The sequence below is a fragment of the Apus apus genome, chromosome 6 (assembly GCF_020740795.1).
Source record: "Apus apus isolate bApuApu2 chromosome 6, bApuApu2.pri.cur, whole genome shotgun sequence".
NCBI lineage: Eukaryota > Metazoa > Chordata > Aves > Apodiformes > Apodidae > Apus > Apus apus.
In genome coordinates, this window is record NC_067287.1 from 37,494,453 (window position 1) to 37,509,883 (window position 15,431).

Here is a 15,431-nt window from a genome sequence, read left to right on the forward strand (position 1 = left end):
ACAGGCGTGCCGGGAGTTAGGAGCCCCTGCTCCCGGGGTTGGTGGGCACCCGCCCGTATCCCAGGTTTCGTGTGGATGGTTTCCTTTGGGCCAGGAGGAGCAGATGTAGCCCTCGTGGCTGGACACAAAAGGAGGCAGGGAGCATCTGCTTCCCGAGTGGGTTTGGAGCAAAGGGTGGAAAAATAGCCCGGGGGGGTGGGGTGGGGTGGGGGGTCCTGGGGCAGGAGGCAGAGGTGACGATTGCTCACACCTGCCGGGACGAGCAGGTCGTGGGGCACAGGCCAGGGGGTTGCTGCTGGCAGGGGCCCCACGTGGGCACACACGGGGCGGGGTGCTGGGGCCCCTCAGGGGGGGGTGACCCCCTGCTCCTTGCCCCTTGCCCATCCGGGTGACAGCTGGCTGGGACACACGTGTTTTGGTGATGCTCCAGCACCGACCCTGAAATCCCACGGGAATGCTGCTAGTCTGGTGAGTCCGCACCGGGGCCAACGGGCACCCTGCTCCCCACTGCTGCCTTTGGTTTCGGTCACAACTGGCTTCCCCTGCCAGCAGCAGGCTGGGTTTCTGCACGGTGTGCATGATCCAGAGGGGCTCTTCAGAGGTGGGCAGCAGTCTCACAGGCTGGGACCACGGACTTTTTAACAGCCGTGATTAGTCTCCCTGCAATGAGCAGGGTAATCGGGTTTCTAGACCTTGTTCCCACGGCGTGAGCTGGTGCACGTGGATCTTTATGGCTCAAAAAGTGCAGTCAGTGACCTGTTGTGGGAGTGGAGGACGCCCCGGCCGGGCCTTCTCCCTTCCTTGCCTTCATCCCATGACTGCTAATCAGGCCTCCCTGGCGCTGCCAGCTTTCCTGCGGCCAAACCCCAGGATTTGAGCATTTAATCCCTCTCCAGCCAGGGAACCTCGTGGCATTTTGCATTCCCCTCAGGCCGGGCGATGCTGCCCGAGCGTTGTGTCCCTCCAGGGCAGAGCCAAAGGGCAGCTCCTTGCCTGCAGCTGGGCTAAAGTCCCGCCAGCCGCCCAGCTAATGTGTAACACGGGCGGCCTCGTGCCCCCTGTGCACCTTAACTCGCTGTCACCACTGCCACAGACACTGCCCTTCTCCCTGCGGAGCATCCCCGGCCCCTGCAGCCCTCTGCACCAGGGAGACTCAGGAGAAAAGCTTCACATTCGGGGAAGGGGTAAAATCCCACTGACTCTTAAAATTGGGGGGGGGGGTGGGGAGGGAAGAATGAGGTGGTGGGAGCCAAGGACATTCCTGCTTCGTACATCCAGGCTTTTTCATATGGGATTTACAAACGCCACTTTGAAATGGCCCCTTCACCACCCCCCCGCCCCCCCGCCCTTTCCACTTTTGCACACGCAGCTGCTTTTCTTCTTGTGAGAACATCTCCTGGGGAGAAGGTAGTGGTATTTATTTGCCTTGCGATTATGGAGGAATTTGAGCCTGTGCCAAACGCCGCTTTCTCCCCAGAAACCGCAGCGACGCGGCTTTCGATGCCTCGGAGAGCGTCTGCGGCCAGAGAGGGGCTGCCTGGCCCAGCACAGCCCTTCTAGGTGACAGTCCCCGGGGGGTCACGCCGCCGTCCCGCTGCAGAGCCATGCTCAAGAAGGATGAGGACGTTAAAAAACCAGCCTCGGAGAAGGCACCAGACCAGGGCTGGAAACTACAGGTCTTCTACCTCTGCTTCTATGGCTTCATGACGCAGATCCGGCCCGGGGAGAGCTTCATCACCCCCTATCTCCTGGGGCCTGACAAGAACTTCACGCAGGCAGAGGTGAGCCATGGGCAGCCTGTGTCCTGCCCCCCCCCCGCTGTCCCCTTTTCTGGCCATGTTCACCACCCTGGGGCTGGCTAGAGCATCCTTGTGGTCGTGGGGTATGGAGGCGTGTGGTGATGTGTGGCAATTTTGGGTTGGGGGGGGGGGAAGGTGGCTGGTGTCTGTTGAGCAGTGTGTCCCTGTCCTGCTTGGCTGTGAGGTCACCCTGTCCTCCCCGTCCCAGGCTTCACTTTCCCCAGTGTAAGACCTCGTGTTTAGGCTAGAAAGCACTTTTTGGGGGGCATTGCCTGAACCCTGCCTGCCTGAGTGGCTGGTGGGATGGCAGGGGAGGGTGCCAGCCTGGGAGAAACCCTGTTCCACCCCACTGGGGAGACCCTCCTGTGCTGATGGGGGGCACAAGGCTGGGCGCTGCCCTGCTGCCGGCAACGATGGGGTTAGATGAGAAGGGGCCACATGTTGTCATCCCTGACCAAGGGGACACTGGCTTTGGTCCCAGCAGGCTGCCATGTCCATGGAAAGCTGCGTTCCCAGCCCAGGAGGGAGCCAAGGCTCAGCCAGGCCCCCAGCCGAGCACACTGCAGGCTGCATTCCTCCCCGAGGAGGTGCTGCCGTGGGGGTCAGCAGCTGGTGTCCCTCTCCCCCCCGTCCCCCCAAACCACGGTTCCCTGAGCATCCCCTGGAGACACATCCAGTTCTCAGCCCCTCCTTGCACACCTGCCAGGTGTCCAACGTGATCATGCCAGTGCTGAGCTACTCCTACATGGCTGTGCTGGTGCCCATCTTCCTGCTGACGGACTACTTGCGCTACAAGCCCGTGCTGGTGCTGCAGAGCCTGAGCCACATCTCCATCTGGCTGCTGCTGGTGTTGGGCACCTCCGTCCTGGCCATGCAGCTGATGGAGTTCTTCTACGGTGTCACCATGGCCGCCCGCATCGCCTACTCCTCCTACATCTTCTCCCTGGTAGCCCCGTCCCGCTACCAGCGCATGGCCAGCTACTCCCGCTCCGCCGTCCTGCTGGGCGTCTTCACCAGCTCGGTGCTGGGCCAGCTCTGCATCACCTTGGGCGGCGTCTCCTTCCTCACCCTCAACTATGTCTCCTTGGGCTTTGTCAGCTTCGGCCTCCTCCTCACCCTCTTCCTCGAGCGGCCCCGGCGCAGCCTCTTCTTCAACCGGCCCGAGGGGGCTGGGGATGGTGCTGTGCCCACCGAGCTGGACAAGATGGCTGGGAGGGGCAGCGGTGGGGGGAGACGGGGCTGGCGGGAGGCGACGCTGTTCCGGATGCTGCGGGAGGTGGGAGCCTTGGCCCGGCAGCCCCAGCTCCGGCTCTGGTCCTTGTGGTGGGTCTTCAACTCGGCTGGTTACTACCTGATGCTGTACTACGTGCACATCCTCTGGAACGAGATCTACCCCGCCATGAACAACAGACGGGTGTACAACGGAGGGGTGGACGCCGCCTCCACGCTGCTGGGTATGCTCACCAGGGATGTGGGGGGGGGGAACACTGCTGTCCCACTGCATCCCTCGAGGAGGCTGGTCCTTAACGGCGTTTTTGGGGGGTCCAGGGGGTGGTTTGGCCCTGGTGATGAGTGTCGCTAGATGAGCATCACGAGGCAGGGGGACACCGGGTGGTCCCAGGCTGGTGGGGTGCTCACAGCATCCTTCATCCTCTCCCCAGGGGCTGGTGCCTCCTTCGCCGCCGGCTACATGAAGATCCGCTGGACGCTGTGGTCGGAGCTGGTCATTGGGGTGGTGACAGCTTTCCAGGCGGGGCTGCTCCTGCTCATGAACACCACCAGCAATATCTGGCTGTGCTATGTTGCCTACGTCCTCTTCCGTGGTTCCTACCAGTTCCTGGTGCCCATCGCCATGTGCGTGGTACCCCTGGGGACCTGCTCCCACCCCAGTAGCCGGGCTGGCACTGGGGGCTCACGGGTCCCCTCTTCTTTCCCAGCTTCCACATCGCTACCTCCCTCTCCAAAGAGCTCTGTGCTCTTGTCTTCGGGGTCAACACCTTCTTTGCCACCGTGCTGAAGACCATCATCACCATCATTGTGGCCGACAAGAGGGGCTTGGGCTTGTCCGTGCATCCCCAGGTAAGGGATGGGGGCCACCTAGAATGGAGGTGGTCCCGTAAGGCTGTGGGGTGAACTTGGGGGTGGGGCTGCAAGCATGGGTCTCTCCCCACCCACTTCTCTTGCAGTTTTACGTGTACTTTGGCTACTTCACCCTGCTGGCAGTGGTCTACCTGCTGGCAGCCGTTGGCGTGGGCATCCAGCACAGCCGCTGCAAGCAGCCCAGGGAGGTGGCCCTGGCCAAGGAGCCATGCCAGCTCCCTGCCGAGGTGCCAGTGCAGGAGAAGAGCCCAGAGGCAGATGCTGTGTGAGCCTAAGCACCACCACCACAACCAGCGTGACCACCCTGACCACCGTGGCTGGGACTCGGCTCCACAAGAGCCACCATCACCGTGCACTTAATCTCCCATCCTGCTGGGCAGTCCTTGGTGCTGGCCCATTGAGGACACACCCCATGGCACTTGTTTTCTGCTCCATGGGGGCAGGGGCTGTCCCCCCCCTCCCCCCAGCCCTTCTTCAGCCACAAAGACAAGCGGATCAGGGGCAGGACTGCCCACAGCTGCCACCACCAGGTACCACGCAGGGCTAGGGATGGGGTCTGGCTGCCCTCCTGCCCACTGACTCTGCCATCACTGCCTGGAGCCAGGCTACAAGAGGATAATGTTTCTTTATTCAGTGCCTTTAGAAAAATGGTTTCTAGGACACAACCGACAAAAAAAAAATAAAGATCCACAGGCTTTTGAATTGCATTAATTACACAAAATACAGTAGACTGTAAGAAATAGAGACCGTGTGACTCGCACAGCTTTTATGGTAATAATTTCCATACAATAATAAAAAGCTAGTTACAGATTTCTTTTTTTTTCTGTTGTGGGGTTTTGTTTGTTGTTGTTGTTTTTTTAGCACCTTGGGTTTGCCCACACCAATTCAAACCAGCTTTGCTGTGCCTTGGCCCTGAGGGCACAGCAACAGTGGCCTGGAGAGGGGGGGGATGATGGTGGTTGCCTGCACTTGGTACCACACGTGCTCGTAAACACATGCCAAGGACACCCCATGGCCCTGGTCCCCACACTGACCAGGGTTGGGGCGGTGGGGGGGCATGGAAGGAGGGTTTGAAGGTGTGCAGAGGGGATGGGGGGGTCCAGACCCCCCTGCCCCAAGCTCTTGAGCTGCTGGTTGGGTGGGGGGGTGTGGAGGTGAGGATGATGATGAGACCAGGTAGCATGGACCTTACCTGGGGAGGATGGAGGTGCCGTCCCCGGCGCCGCCATGGGACGATCCCTTAGGTTACTGGGGTTTCAGCTGGTGAAGACCCCGTGGCCCCAGCAGCAGGGATTTGGATCCAGCCCCAAGCTCCTGATGAGGAGGAAAGTGTGGGGCTGGGGGAGGTGACAGAACCGCCCTCCTCCTGCTTTCCAGGAGGGCACACCAGTGCTGAAATCGCCCTGCGGAGCACCCTCCCGCCCAGCCACCCTGAAAGAGCATCTGAGCAGTGAAGTGGTTAAATACGAGGGGTTAGAAGAGAAATGGAGCAAGGGGAGGAGGAGGAGGAAGGCAGCCAGCCCCTGACTGTCCTGACCCGGCTGGGATGCGAGCCCCTGCCCCCCAGAGCAGGGGCCATGGCGATACTCTTTGGCTTCAGGTCTTCAGGAGGAGAAGAAAACCCTGCGAGGGGGCAAGGGCAGGTGATGGAGGGGCTGAGGACCATGGAAGTGCCGGGGGTGCAGGCTGGCCCGACCCTCCCCAGGAAGGCAGAGGGGACAGGGATGGGGTGGGCGTCACTTTTTGGCGGCAGTCATGAAGCTGTTCTCGATGCAGAGGACGATGAAGGTGTGCTGGCAGCTGCTGGCCACCTGCTCCAGCAGCTTCCCAGAGCCCAGTGAGGACGCCTGCCCGGTCACAGCTCGATCCTCCGTCCGCCACGTCTCACAGTAGCTCTCGGGCAAGCGCCGGCCCTTGGCATCCGAGCCGTGCCAGATGCTCTTCTGCGGCCTGGAAAGGAGAAAGGTGGGGGGAATTGCTGCTGCCCCCCCCACCCCCCAACCCTACACGGTCTAGGACCCCATCTCCCCTCTCTCCCCCATCACTCAAGTCCCGCACTCACCAGCCCGCGTCCCGCAGGACATCCCGGCCGTCGAAGGAGAGGACGCGGGCACCGGCGCGCAGTGGGGCCCCGCTGCCCGTGAAAAGGGCTTCCCAGTTACTGAAGAGCACTTCATCCTGGTGGAGAGGGGGGAAAAGGAGATAGGGGAGGGGGTGTCAGCCCTGCCTGCACCCCAAGAGCAGCACAGCAGCTCCGAGCCCCTAGGGAGGGGATGCTCCACGGTCACTGCTGCGCAGATGGATGGGGGCTTTGGGATGCTCCGCACCCCTCGGAGCTCACAGGGTGTTGGGGAGGGGGGGAAGGGGACACACACACACACACACAGCCCCCCACACCCACCCGGAGGTTGACGATGGGCACAGCAGCCCGGTCGGCCCTGCGGACGATGCTGTAGAGATCCTGGAGGCGGGAGGAGAGGAAGGCGCGGAAGGTGCCGGCCAGCCCGACCTGCCGGGCTTGCTGGAAGCACTGGAAATCAGCCCCCCGGATGCCGCGCATGCCACCGCTCAGCGGGGCGTTCAAGGCCACCAGGTGGAGCTGCCAAGAGGAAACGACAGCGCTTGAGGGCCAGGGCTTTGGCCACCAACCTCACCTCCCCTTCGGCTGGCACTCACGGCGGGCTGGAAGTCCTGGTGGACGTGGGCGGCCACGGGGGCTGGATCCGGCCGGCGATGGACGTAGTAGCTGTTGAGGAGCTCGTGCTGGTGGTGGAGCAGGGGCTGCTCGGGCAGGCGGTGCTGGTTGGCCACCACCTCGTCCCCACGCCAGGGTCGGGCAGTGGGCGGGGGGCTGTGGTTGCGGAGAGGGTGCAGGGGTCCGCGGGGCTGAGGGCCGGCGTAGTGCACGCTGGGGGGCTTGTCGTACACCTCGTTGTCCTGGGCAGGGAGGGAAGAAACAGGCTGAGGGTGGGTGGTGCCCTGGGCAGGGATGGAGATGCTTTGAGATGGGGATGGTTGGAGGTGGGGATGGGGGACAGGAGGCTTACCAGAGCTGAGCTGGGGATCAGGGTGTGCTCCTCCAGCTGCAAGGGACACAACACATCAGATCCAAGCCACCCCCCCCCCCCCCTCCTCTTCCTCGAGCAAGGGTTGGCGGGACTCCCAAGCATCCCCAAAAGGTACCACTGGAAACCCCTGGGTGATGCCACCTGCAACCCAGGTGGGGGTGCCCCCTCCTGTTCCCCCCCACTCACCAGCACCCGGCGGAAGCCCCCGCGCAGGCGGACGTAGAGCTCCTGCCGGTCGGCGAGGAAGATGAGGCCGCCCTCGGGCAGCTCGTGCGCGGCGCTCAGCATGGCCTGGTAGCTCGGCAGGGCACGCAGCTGTGGGCACACGTTGGTGGGGGGGTGGGCTCAGGGCTCAGCTGGCCAGCCCACGGACAACCCCTCTACCCAGAGCCCCAACTCACCCCCAGAGATGTCCCGCTAGTGCCTGGCGGACCGGGTGGTCCTGGTGGTCCAGGGGGGCCAGGGACGCTGAGAGCTGGGAGGAAGAAGGGTGAGATAGAAAGGCCTGAGGCACAGGGTGTGGGGAGGGATGTGGGTGGCGGCAGGGAGGGATGCGGGTGGTGGCAGGGAGGGATGCAGGAGATGCAGGGAGGGATGCAGGGAGGGATACAGGAGATGCACGGAGGGATGAGCGGGTGGCAGGAGGGATGCCAGGGTGGCAGGGAGGGATGCCAGGGTGGCAGGGAGGGACACATTGACACAGGTACTCACCTGGTCTGTGGGGACCTGGGAAGGAGGGTGGCCCAGGGGGGCCAGGAGGGCCGGGGGGGCCCTGCCGCCCCTCGTATCCAATACCAGGGGGGCCCTGTGGTCCAGGAGGCCCTGGTGGCCCAGCAATACTGTCCCCCTTGGAACCCTAGGCAGTGCAAGAGAGCATCCCTGGAGCAAAGCATCCAGGGGTGCTGTCCCCCCATGCCCCCCCCACACTGTGGGGTACTCACCGGCGGTCCAGGGTAGCCCTGTGGCCCGGGAGGTCCTGGCAGCCCAGGGACGCTGGGACCATAGAGCGGGGTGCTGCCTGGCTCGCCCTTCTCACCCTTGGGACCTGTATCCCCCTTGTCACCCTGTGGGATGGCAGAGTTTCAGGGTGAGAAGCCAGGGCACACCCCGGTACCCCCGCGTTGTGCCGGGTGCTGGCCCCGTCAGCCGCAGCCGGTGGGCAAAGGGCTTACCCGCAGGCTGGCACCAAAGTGACTGGGGTCGTAGGGGAAGTGGCCTGCAGAGAGGGAGAGGAGGGGAGAAGAGAGCCAGGGTAGGCACGAGCCACCCCCCTGCACACCTCTGCCTGTGGGGAAGGGTCACCCACCTGGGGGGCCTGGGGCTCCAGCATCACCTTTCTCTCCCTTTTGTCCTGGAAACTGAGGAAAACCTGCCGGGGGGGGGGGGGAGCCGAGAGATGCCAGGTCAGCGCTGCAGCATCCCGGCCCCAGCTCCAAAGGGAAAGAGGGTCCCCCCGTCAGCTTCCCGAGGGGACTGGGAGAGGGACACCCCCTTACCGGGGAAGGCAGGCAGCGCGGGATGGCCAGAGTCACCGAAGGCCTGTGAGGATGCAAAGGGAAGTGGCTTGCAGAGCTGGCAGCACCCTCGGGGACCCTCACCTGGGTGTGATGCCGACGGCAGCCCCACACATCAGCCCCGGCTGGGATGCCACTGGAATGTTCCCCAGCCCCTCCAGGCCAGGCAGGGGGCACTGGGGGTTCCTGGTCCCCCCCAGTTCTCCCCCCCCATCAAGGTGACCATGATGTTACTCACGTTCCTGTTGTCATAGACTATGCTGCCAGGTGGCCCGGGAGGGCCCGGGGGACCTGGTGGTCCTGGGGGACCCTGCAGGGGGGAAGATGATGTGTCAGAGTCCTGCAAAGCAGGTAGTTCCCACACGGGAGGGGGAACACTGGGGCCATGCCCTGCCCCGGGGGGGGGGGGCCCAGTCCCTGGGAGAGGGAGATGGGAGCCGTTTGCCAGAGGGATTCGGATCCCCTGGGATCCCCCACTGTGTGTGTGTGCCCCCCCTTTGCTGGGCTGGTAGCCCAGGGGGGCTACGGCAGCACTCACCTGCAAGCCCAGCACACTGCTGACATCAGCAGGGTCACCCTTCTCACCCTTCAGCCCGTTCATGCCGGGACGTCCCTGCAGATGAGCAGCACAGATGAGCCTCATCCCAGCCCTCTCCCCACTGGCTCCAGGGTGACAGCTTGGCATCACCTCTGGCACCCTGGCATCGCGTCACCCCTCGGCACCACAGGGACACGGCGGGGTCTGGGGGGTGCAGAGGGGGTGGGGGGGGGGGGGTGCAGCAGAGGAGGCAATGGCTGAGGGGACAAACAAACCGGGAGCAGGTCTTACGGGTCTGCCCGGAAAGCCGATCTCTCCCTTCATCCCTGCTCGTCCCTGGGGACCCTAGAAAGGGAGAGAAGACGAGGATGGGGGTGCTTAGAGAGGGGGCACCCCTATCCCACACTGAACCAGCCCCACCTCTCCCTGTGGGATATGAGGGGGGATCAGTGATGGTGACTTACCATGGGTCCCGTCGGTCCCCGCAGCCCCGGCTCACCCTGCAGACAGGGGAGAGGGAAAGGACATCACCGCTGGGACCACCCAGCACCCGTTGCAAGGGAATGTTCCCCCTGCTCCCACGGAGCACCCACCTTTTCTCCTTTCACCTTGGCAGTGACCATGGTCCCATCGGGGCTGATGATGACGCCGGGCTCCCCCTTCTCTCCCTGGAAGGGAGGAGAAGGCACAAGGGGAGATGGAGGGACCAGGCTCACTCCCATGGCAGGGCTGGCATCGCTGCCGGGACCCAGGCAGGGTGAGGGACCCAGAGTGTGAACATTCCAGGCAGCAGAGGTAGCTCAGAGCACTCACCTTCAACCCTGGGGAGCCTGGGGGACCAGATGACCCCCGGTCTCCTTTCGGTCCCACCGGGCCCTGCAGGGAGGAACACAGACCTCACCTCACAGAAATCAAAGAATGGGTCAGAGGAAACCTTGAGATCATCCAGCTCCAACCACCCTGCCATGGGCAAGGACATCTCCCACTAGACCAAGTGGCCCAAAGCCCCATCCAACCTGGCCTGGCACACTTCCAGGGAGGGGGCCCCAACCCACCAAACCTTCCAGGTGTCGGCCCCGACCCATCCAACCCCCTAAACCACCCCCCCTCCATCACCAACCCCAAAGCAGAGCGTGATGGCAAGCAGAGAGTGCCTGAGCTTTCACCAGGGCCAGCCCTGTCACCTCCAGCCCTGCCACCAACTCACCAGCAAGGCAGCATGACCCAGTCTGCCCTGTGGAGAGAAGCAGAAATGCTTGTAAGAGCAAACTCCCTTTTCCCCAGGAACCAGGTGCCTTCCTGGCACTGCCAAGGGGTGGGTGAGGATGGCAGAGGGACACCTACCTCCGGACCAGGCAAAGCCACCAAAGACTTCTGGAAAAAGAGACAAAACAGGGTTTTCACCTTGATCTTTGCTCTGAGGAGGCCAGAGCTCCAAGGAGAGGTCTCCCTCAGTTCCCCTGCATGATGGGTGCTGGGCAGGCCCCTTCCCCACCCCCAATTTTAGCTCTCCAAGCTGCTGTGAAGCCAGAAGCCATCACTCACATCTTCACTCGAGACAGCAACGACCTGTCCAGGGGGACCAGGTGGACCAGGGGGGCCAGGCAACCCCACACCATCTTGGCCTCGCTCTCCCTGGAAGAAACAAGCCATCAGCCTCAAGGCCACCACTGGCCTGTCCCCATCTCCAGCCCGGTAGCACCTACCTTCTCACCAGGGCTGCCTCTGTCACCTTTGGGTCCCTGGAAGGAGGAGCAAGCAGGGGTGAGGGTCTTGCTTGGCATCATGCATGGCCAGACCCTGGCTCACAAGGAGACCCCCCTCCTGCCTGCTCATCAGCAAAACATTTCAGGTCACCCCCTCCCCACCTGCAAGGTCCTCCAGGCAGCAAGGCAGGGGGGAATGCTTTTGGGTGGAGGTGATGGTGAGCAGGGTGGGAAGCTGATGGGGATGGGGTACCAAGGAGCATGGGCACCCTGGCATGGGGTCAGGCAGGTCCCACAGAAGGGCAACCATTGAGGGCATGGGGTTGGGGGGTGGATTTTGGCTGCTGGCAATGGAGCAGCTGCAAGTGACCCTGCAGGGCCAATGGGTGCCCTGCCTGGAGTGAGGAGGGAGCCTTCTGGAAAAGGGGGGCTTGATGCTTCTACCTGTGGTCCTGGGAAGCCCTCCAGGCCAGGGCGGCCGTCCACACCAGGCACACCAGCATCTCCCTGCAACGAGGGGTGGGAAAGGGCAAAATGCACTGGGGAGCATCCTCCCAACAGCCCCAGGCTGGGGAGCACAGGGGTCCTGCCCAGCACCCTGCAAACCCCAGAGGTTCACCTACAGCCCATCCCAACCTCCTGGACCTCCTACCTTCAGTCCTGGCAAACCAGGCTGCCCGGGGCTGCCAACCTCCCCCTGCAAGGGAAGAGGTGTCAGAGCAGGAGAATTCCCACAGGCTGCCCGTGGGCATCCTGCATGGATGGAGCTGGCAAAGGGCAAGGAAGGGCTTGGAAGGGCTCCTCACCTTCACCCCTGGCAGTCCTGGCACCCCCTGCGAGCAACAAGAAAGGGGCCATGAGGGTGGGGTGCTGGCTGAGGACATGATGCCAAGGGAGGCCTCAAGGAGCCTGGGATGGAGGGGAGGAAAGGGGTGGGAAGCAGAGCTACCTGTGGTCCTTCAGGTCCGGGGGAGTTGGCAGTGAACGGCAGCCCCGAGCCCTCCATGTCACCCTGGGTGGGGGGGAGAAGGGGCTGAGCCACACCTGCCCCCCCTCCAGCTCATCCCACCCCCTGCCACAAGGATGGTCACTTACAAATCCAGCCTCGTAGCCTGGCCCTCGTGGTCCTGGGGGCCCAGGTGGCCCTGGTGGCCCTCGGGGTCCCATGGGCCCGGGAAGGCCAGCTAACCCTGTTTCTCCTGGGGGTCCTGCTGGTCCTGCTTCTCCTTTGCTGCCCTGCAAAGAGGACAAGAGAAAACAAACAACAGAGGGGACAGATGGGACGAGGTGGCAGCAGTCCCTGCGAGTGGCAGGCAGTGCATTCCCAAAGCATCCCTCGGGACAGGGCACGGATGCTCCTCTGTATCCGGGGCAGAGGAGCTTTGTGGGCAGGGGCACTGCCCGGCTCGGGCACCCTCTGTCCCAGCTTGTCCTGGTGCAATGTGCACACCAGCCACCAGAGGCTCGTCTTAAACCATCCATGTGGTTATTTTTTTTGCAGGCAAGGCCGGCTGGGAGGCAGCGGCAGAGCTCGGCACAGGCAGGAGAGGGATGTTCAGAAGAGGAGGGTGTTTCCCAGCAGGGTGCAGGCAGCCAAAAGCCCCCAAAGCAAGCCCTCTTCTGTGCCTTGAGAGCCCCTGCTTGCCCTGCTTGCCCACTGCTGGGTGCCAGGTGAGGCTGGTGGGAGCCTGGAGAGCATCCCGGGGGTGGTTGGTGGCTCCACACACCCTCCAGCTGCAGCACTGCTCTGCTCTGGGAGGAACCCAAATACCAGCACCTCCCTCCCCACCCCAGGACCAGGTGGCCCCCCCCAAGGCAGCACCCTTTCCTCCAGGCTGCGATCCACCTCCCACCCCCAAGAAACCCACTCCAGGCACAGCACCTTGGGTCCTGGTGCACCAGGGAGGCCGAGGTCACCCACATCACCCTGGGGAGGAGAAGAAGGTGTGAAGAAGCTGCCTTGCTCCAGAAGCAGACTGATGCTCTCTAGTCCACAGATGGAGGGAGCTGGGACCTCCCGGTGATGTGGCAGGGACCAAGCAGCAGCTGCTGTGACCCCTCAGGGTGCCAGCTGCCCTGTGGGGAAGCTGTGACATGCTCCCAGGTGACACTCACCCGCTCTCCTTTGGGCCCTGGCTGCCCAGGTGCCCCATCTCTTCCAGGAGGACCCTGAGGACCCTGTAAGATACCCAGGAACTGGCTCCAGCACAGGGAGACCCTGTGGGGCTGGTGGGCACCAAGCCCCCTGGCCACCACAGGGAAGAGCTACAGCCCTACCACTATGGGGTGGTGGCCCTGGGGTGGGTCCCCTTGGCCACCCCATACACCTACCACTGGCCCCGGGGGCCCGGGGATCCCATCCCTGCCTGGCAGCCCTGGCAGTCCCAGCAGGTCTGTTTGGTTCATCCCAAACCTTCCCGGTTCCCCTGGCAAACCAGGCACGCCGGGTGGCCCTGGAGGACCAGGTGGCCCCCGTGGACCCTAGAAGAGAAGGAGAGGATGATGACTGAGCATGTCCCCCATTCCCCTGGCAGCAGGAGGGGACCCACACTCACCCGCAGGCCCTCCAGGTCACCGTCAAAGCCAGAGCCCTCCATGTCGATGAAGGTCTGGGGAAGAAACACGAGGGTGATGTCAGGCACCCCTGGCCAGGGTTGGGATGCCTGGCAGCACAGGAATGCTGCCCAGGGGGCTGGCAGAAGCCTTCTGCTCCTCCCTGACCCCCTGCCTTCCCCCCCAAATCCCTGCGTCCCTGTGGGCACCCACCAGTTTGTCATGCTTGGATGAGGGTCCTGGCAGTCCTGGGGGACCAGGTGGTCCAGGGGGTCCCCTGGGCCCCACGCCTGGGTCACCCTGGCACAGAGGAGAGAGGACAGGTTGCAAGTGCAGCCCAGCTGCTGGCAAGAGGAAGTTGGGGCAGCAGTGTGAGCCACCCCCCCACGCCCCTTGGCATCACCCCCCTCCCCAGCACAGGCACTCACCTTCTCTCCCTTCAGACCAGGCTCCCCCGGTGTCCCAGGGAATCCCTGAGGCCCCATTTCACCCTGTGAAGGGGAGTGGTGGGGGTCAGCGGGTGGGGAGGCAAGGGGGTGGGGGGCACCCGTCACCCCGACACCCCCTCCCCACCCCACTTACGGGTTTGCCGTCCTCGCCGGGATCGCCCTGGGGGATGGCAGAGAGGGGACAGTGTCAGCGTGAGGGCAGGGAGCCGGGCAGGGGGTGGGGAGAAGGGATCCCCAGGGCCGGGGGGCTCGACTCACGGGCTCGCCGTCCCTGCCGGGGGCTCCGTCCTTCCCCGGTGGCCCTGGGGGACCAGTGACCTGCTCCACCACCGAGCCATCAGCGTGCCGCACGAGGGTCCCGGGGGGGCCAGGGTCTCCTGGCTCTCCTTTTTGGCCCTTGGAGCCAGGGTAGCCAAAGCCAGCACTGCCCTGGGGAGAAGAGGGGAGCAGGAATGGGTGGCACATCCCCAGGGGTGGCAGGCCCAGGTGGCTTTGCCTCAGCTCCTCCAGTGATGCTCACCTTAACACCCAGTTCTCCTTTCTCCCCCTACGGGACAGAAACAAAGAGGAGGGGGTGTCAAAGGCAGACACACGGGTGGCATCCTCTAGCCCATGGGATCCCCCCGGCGAGCATCCCAGGGGTGCTTGGTGGCTCCACACACCCCTGCTCACCCACCTTTTCCCCCTTGACACTGCCCGTTCCCGCCGCGCTGCCGGTCCCCGAGTCCCCTTTCAGGCCGGGCTCACCCTTCTCCCCCTTTTCCCCTTTGGAGCCGGTGCCTGCAGGAAGGGAAAAGACCCAGTGGTGCCTCGGGGGATGGCCAGTCCCCACTGGTGCATCCCAGGGCAGCCACGGGGATGCTGGAATTACCTCCTGTGGAGACCCGCAGTGTCTCCTCTGCTCTGGTCCTCTCGGCTTGCTGCGGGGAGCCCCCGCTGCTCCTCGGCCCACCCCCTACGGCCACGGGGGGAGAGGTGACAGGGACAGCATCCACCAGCCCCGGGACGCCCTGCGCCAACGACAAGGGGACAACTACGGCAGTGTTCACCTCCCGGTGCTCTCTCAAAAAAACAGGGAACGGGCACCGGGATCCCATCCAGCATCCCAGGAGCTCAACCGTGGAGCTCCTCGTCAACGTCTCGGGGTCCTGTCACTGAGTGAAACACCCCGCGGGCACCGACTCACCCTGTCCTTCCCCGAGGGTTGGTGTCCGCCTTCTGCCCCGCTGCCAAAATCGCCCGAGACCTGCATTTTTTTTTTTTTGCCAGGGAGAAGGGGCAGGTGGGTGAGCTGGGGGGCACAGGGTGGCAGCCCCCAGACCCCCCCCCCCCCTTGCCCCGGCCACCCTGCCCAGCACTCACCTCCTCCGTGTCATCCTCCTCCTCCTCGCACTGGCGCTCGGCTGCCCGCGGGTCCCCTCGCAGCTTCAGGTCGGCAATCACCCCCTGGAAGGGAACCACAGGCTGCCAGGGATGGGCAGTGCCATGGACAGACCTGTGCCACAAAGCCACGGCGTGATGCGTGACCTGCCCTGCACCCCGTGTCCCCAAGTGCTCCGTGGACATCAGGGCATATATTTGCCTGGTGTGGAGACCACTCCGCATCCAAGCGCATCCCGGCACAGCGAGGTTCCCAGCTGGCAGCTGCCAGCGTGGCTTGGGGAGACGAGGGCAAAGTCTTGTGCCAGCTCCAGCACCTGGTGG

At 63.8% G+C, this 15,431-nt stretch overlaps 2 protein-coding genes across 4 annotated transcripts in view; one reads left to right on the forward strand and one right to left on the reverse strand.

Moving 5' to 3' along the window:
* Positions 1 to 244: 244 nt before the first annotated feature.
* On the forward strand, positions 245 to 4,713 carry SLC19A1 (solute carrier family 19 member 1). The gene is made up of 6 exons (XM_051623824.1): positions 245 to 468; positions 1,478 to 1,781; positions 2,506 to 3,253; positions 3,461 to 3,653; positions 3,737 to 3,878; positions 3,986 to 4,713. The coding sequence occupies exons 2-6, from the start codon at positions 1,605 to 1,607 to the stop codon at positions 4,166 to 4,168; spliced, it is 1,443 nt and encodes a 480-aa protein (XP_051479784.1). The 5' UTR covers positions 245 to 468; positions 1,478 to 1,604; the 3' UTR covers positions 4,169 to 4,713.
* Positions 4,706 to 15,431, reverse strand: part of COL18A1 (collagen type XVIII alpha 1 chain) — a 39,950-nt gene continuing 29,224 nt past the window's right edge. For all 3 annotated transcript variants that reach the window (XM_051623767.1, XM_051623768.1, XM_051623766.1), the window contains 40 exons: positions 15,090 to 15,173; positions 14,914 to 14,973; positions 14,599 to 14,737; positions 14,404 to 14,507; positions 14,248 to 14,274; positions 13,986 to 14,156; positions 13,861 to 13,887; positions 13,707 to 13,769; positions 13,492 to 13,578; positions 13,281 to 13,334; positions 13,057 to 13,206; positions 12,841 to 12,903; positions 12,608 to 12,652; positions 11,821 to 11,961; positions 11,675 to 11,737; positions 11,532 to 11,558; positions 11,378 to 11,422; positions 11,170 to 11,232; positions 10,726 to 10,761; positions 10,565 to 10,654; positions 10,364 to 10,393; positions 10,227 to 10,253; positions 9,833 to 9,895; positions 9,613 to 9,687; positions 9,484 to 9,519; positions 9,311 to 9,364; positions 9,020 to 9,094; positions 8,720 to 8,791; positions 8,464 to 8,506; positions 8,274 to 8,336; positions 8,140 to 8,183; positions 7,909 to 8,031; positions 7,679 to 7,823; positions 7,369 to 7,442; positions 7,154 to 7,282; positions 6,947 to 6,982; positions 6,576 to 6,836; positions 6,301 to 6,498; positions 5,962 to 6,077; positions 4,706 to 5,849 (listed from right to left, as the gene is read on the reverse strand). In XM_051623767.1, the coding sequence (XP_051479727.1) occupies positions 5,636 to 5,849; positions 5,962 to 6,077; positions 6,301 to 6,498; positions 6,576 to 6,836; positions 6,947 to 6,982; positions 7,154 to 7,282; positions 7,369 to 7,442; positions 7,679 to 7,823; positions 7,909 to 8,031; positions 8,140 to 8,183; positions 8,274 to 8,336; positions 8,464 to 8,506; positions 8,720 to 8,791; positions 9,020 to 9,094; positions 9,311 to 9,364; positions 9,484 to 9,519; positions 9,613 to 9,687; positions 9,833 to 9,895; positions 10,227 to 10,253; positions 10,364 to 10,393; positions 10,565 to 10,654; positions 10,726 to 10,761; positions 11,170 to 11,232; positions 11,378 to 11,422; positions 11,532 to 11,558; positions 11,675 to 11,737; positions 11,821 to 11,961; positions 12,608 to 12,652; positions 12,841 to 12,903; positions 13,057 to 13,206; positions 13,281 to 13,334; positions 13,492 to 13,578; positions 13,707 to 13,769; positions 13,861 to 13,887; positions 13,986 to 14,156; positions 14,248 to 14,274; positions 14,404 to 14,507; positions 14,599 to 14,737; positions 14,914 to 14,973; positions 15,090 to 15,173 (3,417 nt within the window). In that variant the 3' untranslated portion in view covers positions 4,706 to 5,635. The remainder of the gene's footprint in view (positions 5,850 to 5,961; positions 6,078 to 6,300; positions 6,499 to 6,575; positions 6,837 to 6,946; positions 6,983 to 7,153; positions 7,283 to 7,368; positions 7,443 to 7,678; positions 7,824 to 7,908; positions 8,032 to 8,139; positions 8,184 to 8,273; positions 8,337 to 8,463; positions 8,507 to 8,719; positions 8,792 to 9,019; positions 9,095 to 9,310; positions 9,365 to 9,483; positions 9,520 to 9,612; positions 9,688 to 9,832; positions 9,896 to 10,226; positions 10,254 to 10,363; positions 10,394 to 10,564; positions 10,655 to 10,725; positions 10,762 to 11,169; positions 11,233 to 11,377; positions 11,423 to 11,531; positions 11,559 to 11,674; positions 11,738 to 11,820; positions 11,962 to 12,607; positions 12,653 to 12,840; positions 12,904 to 13,056; positions 13,207 to 13,280; positions 13,335 to 13,491; positions 13,579 to 13,706; positions 13,770 to 13,860; positions 13,888 to 13,985; positions 14,157 to 14,247; positions 14,275 to 14,403; positions 14,508 to 14,598; positions 14,738 to 14,913; positions 14,974 to 15,089; positions 15,174 to 15,431) is intronic.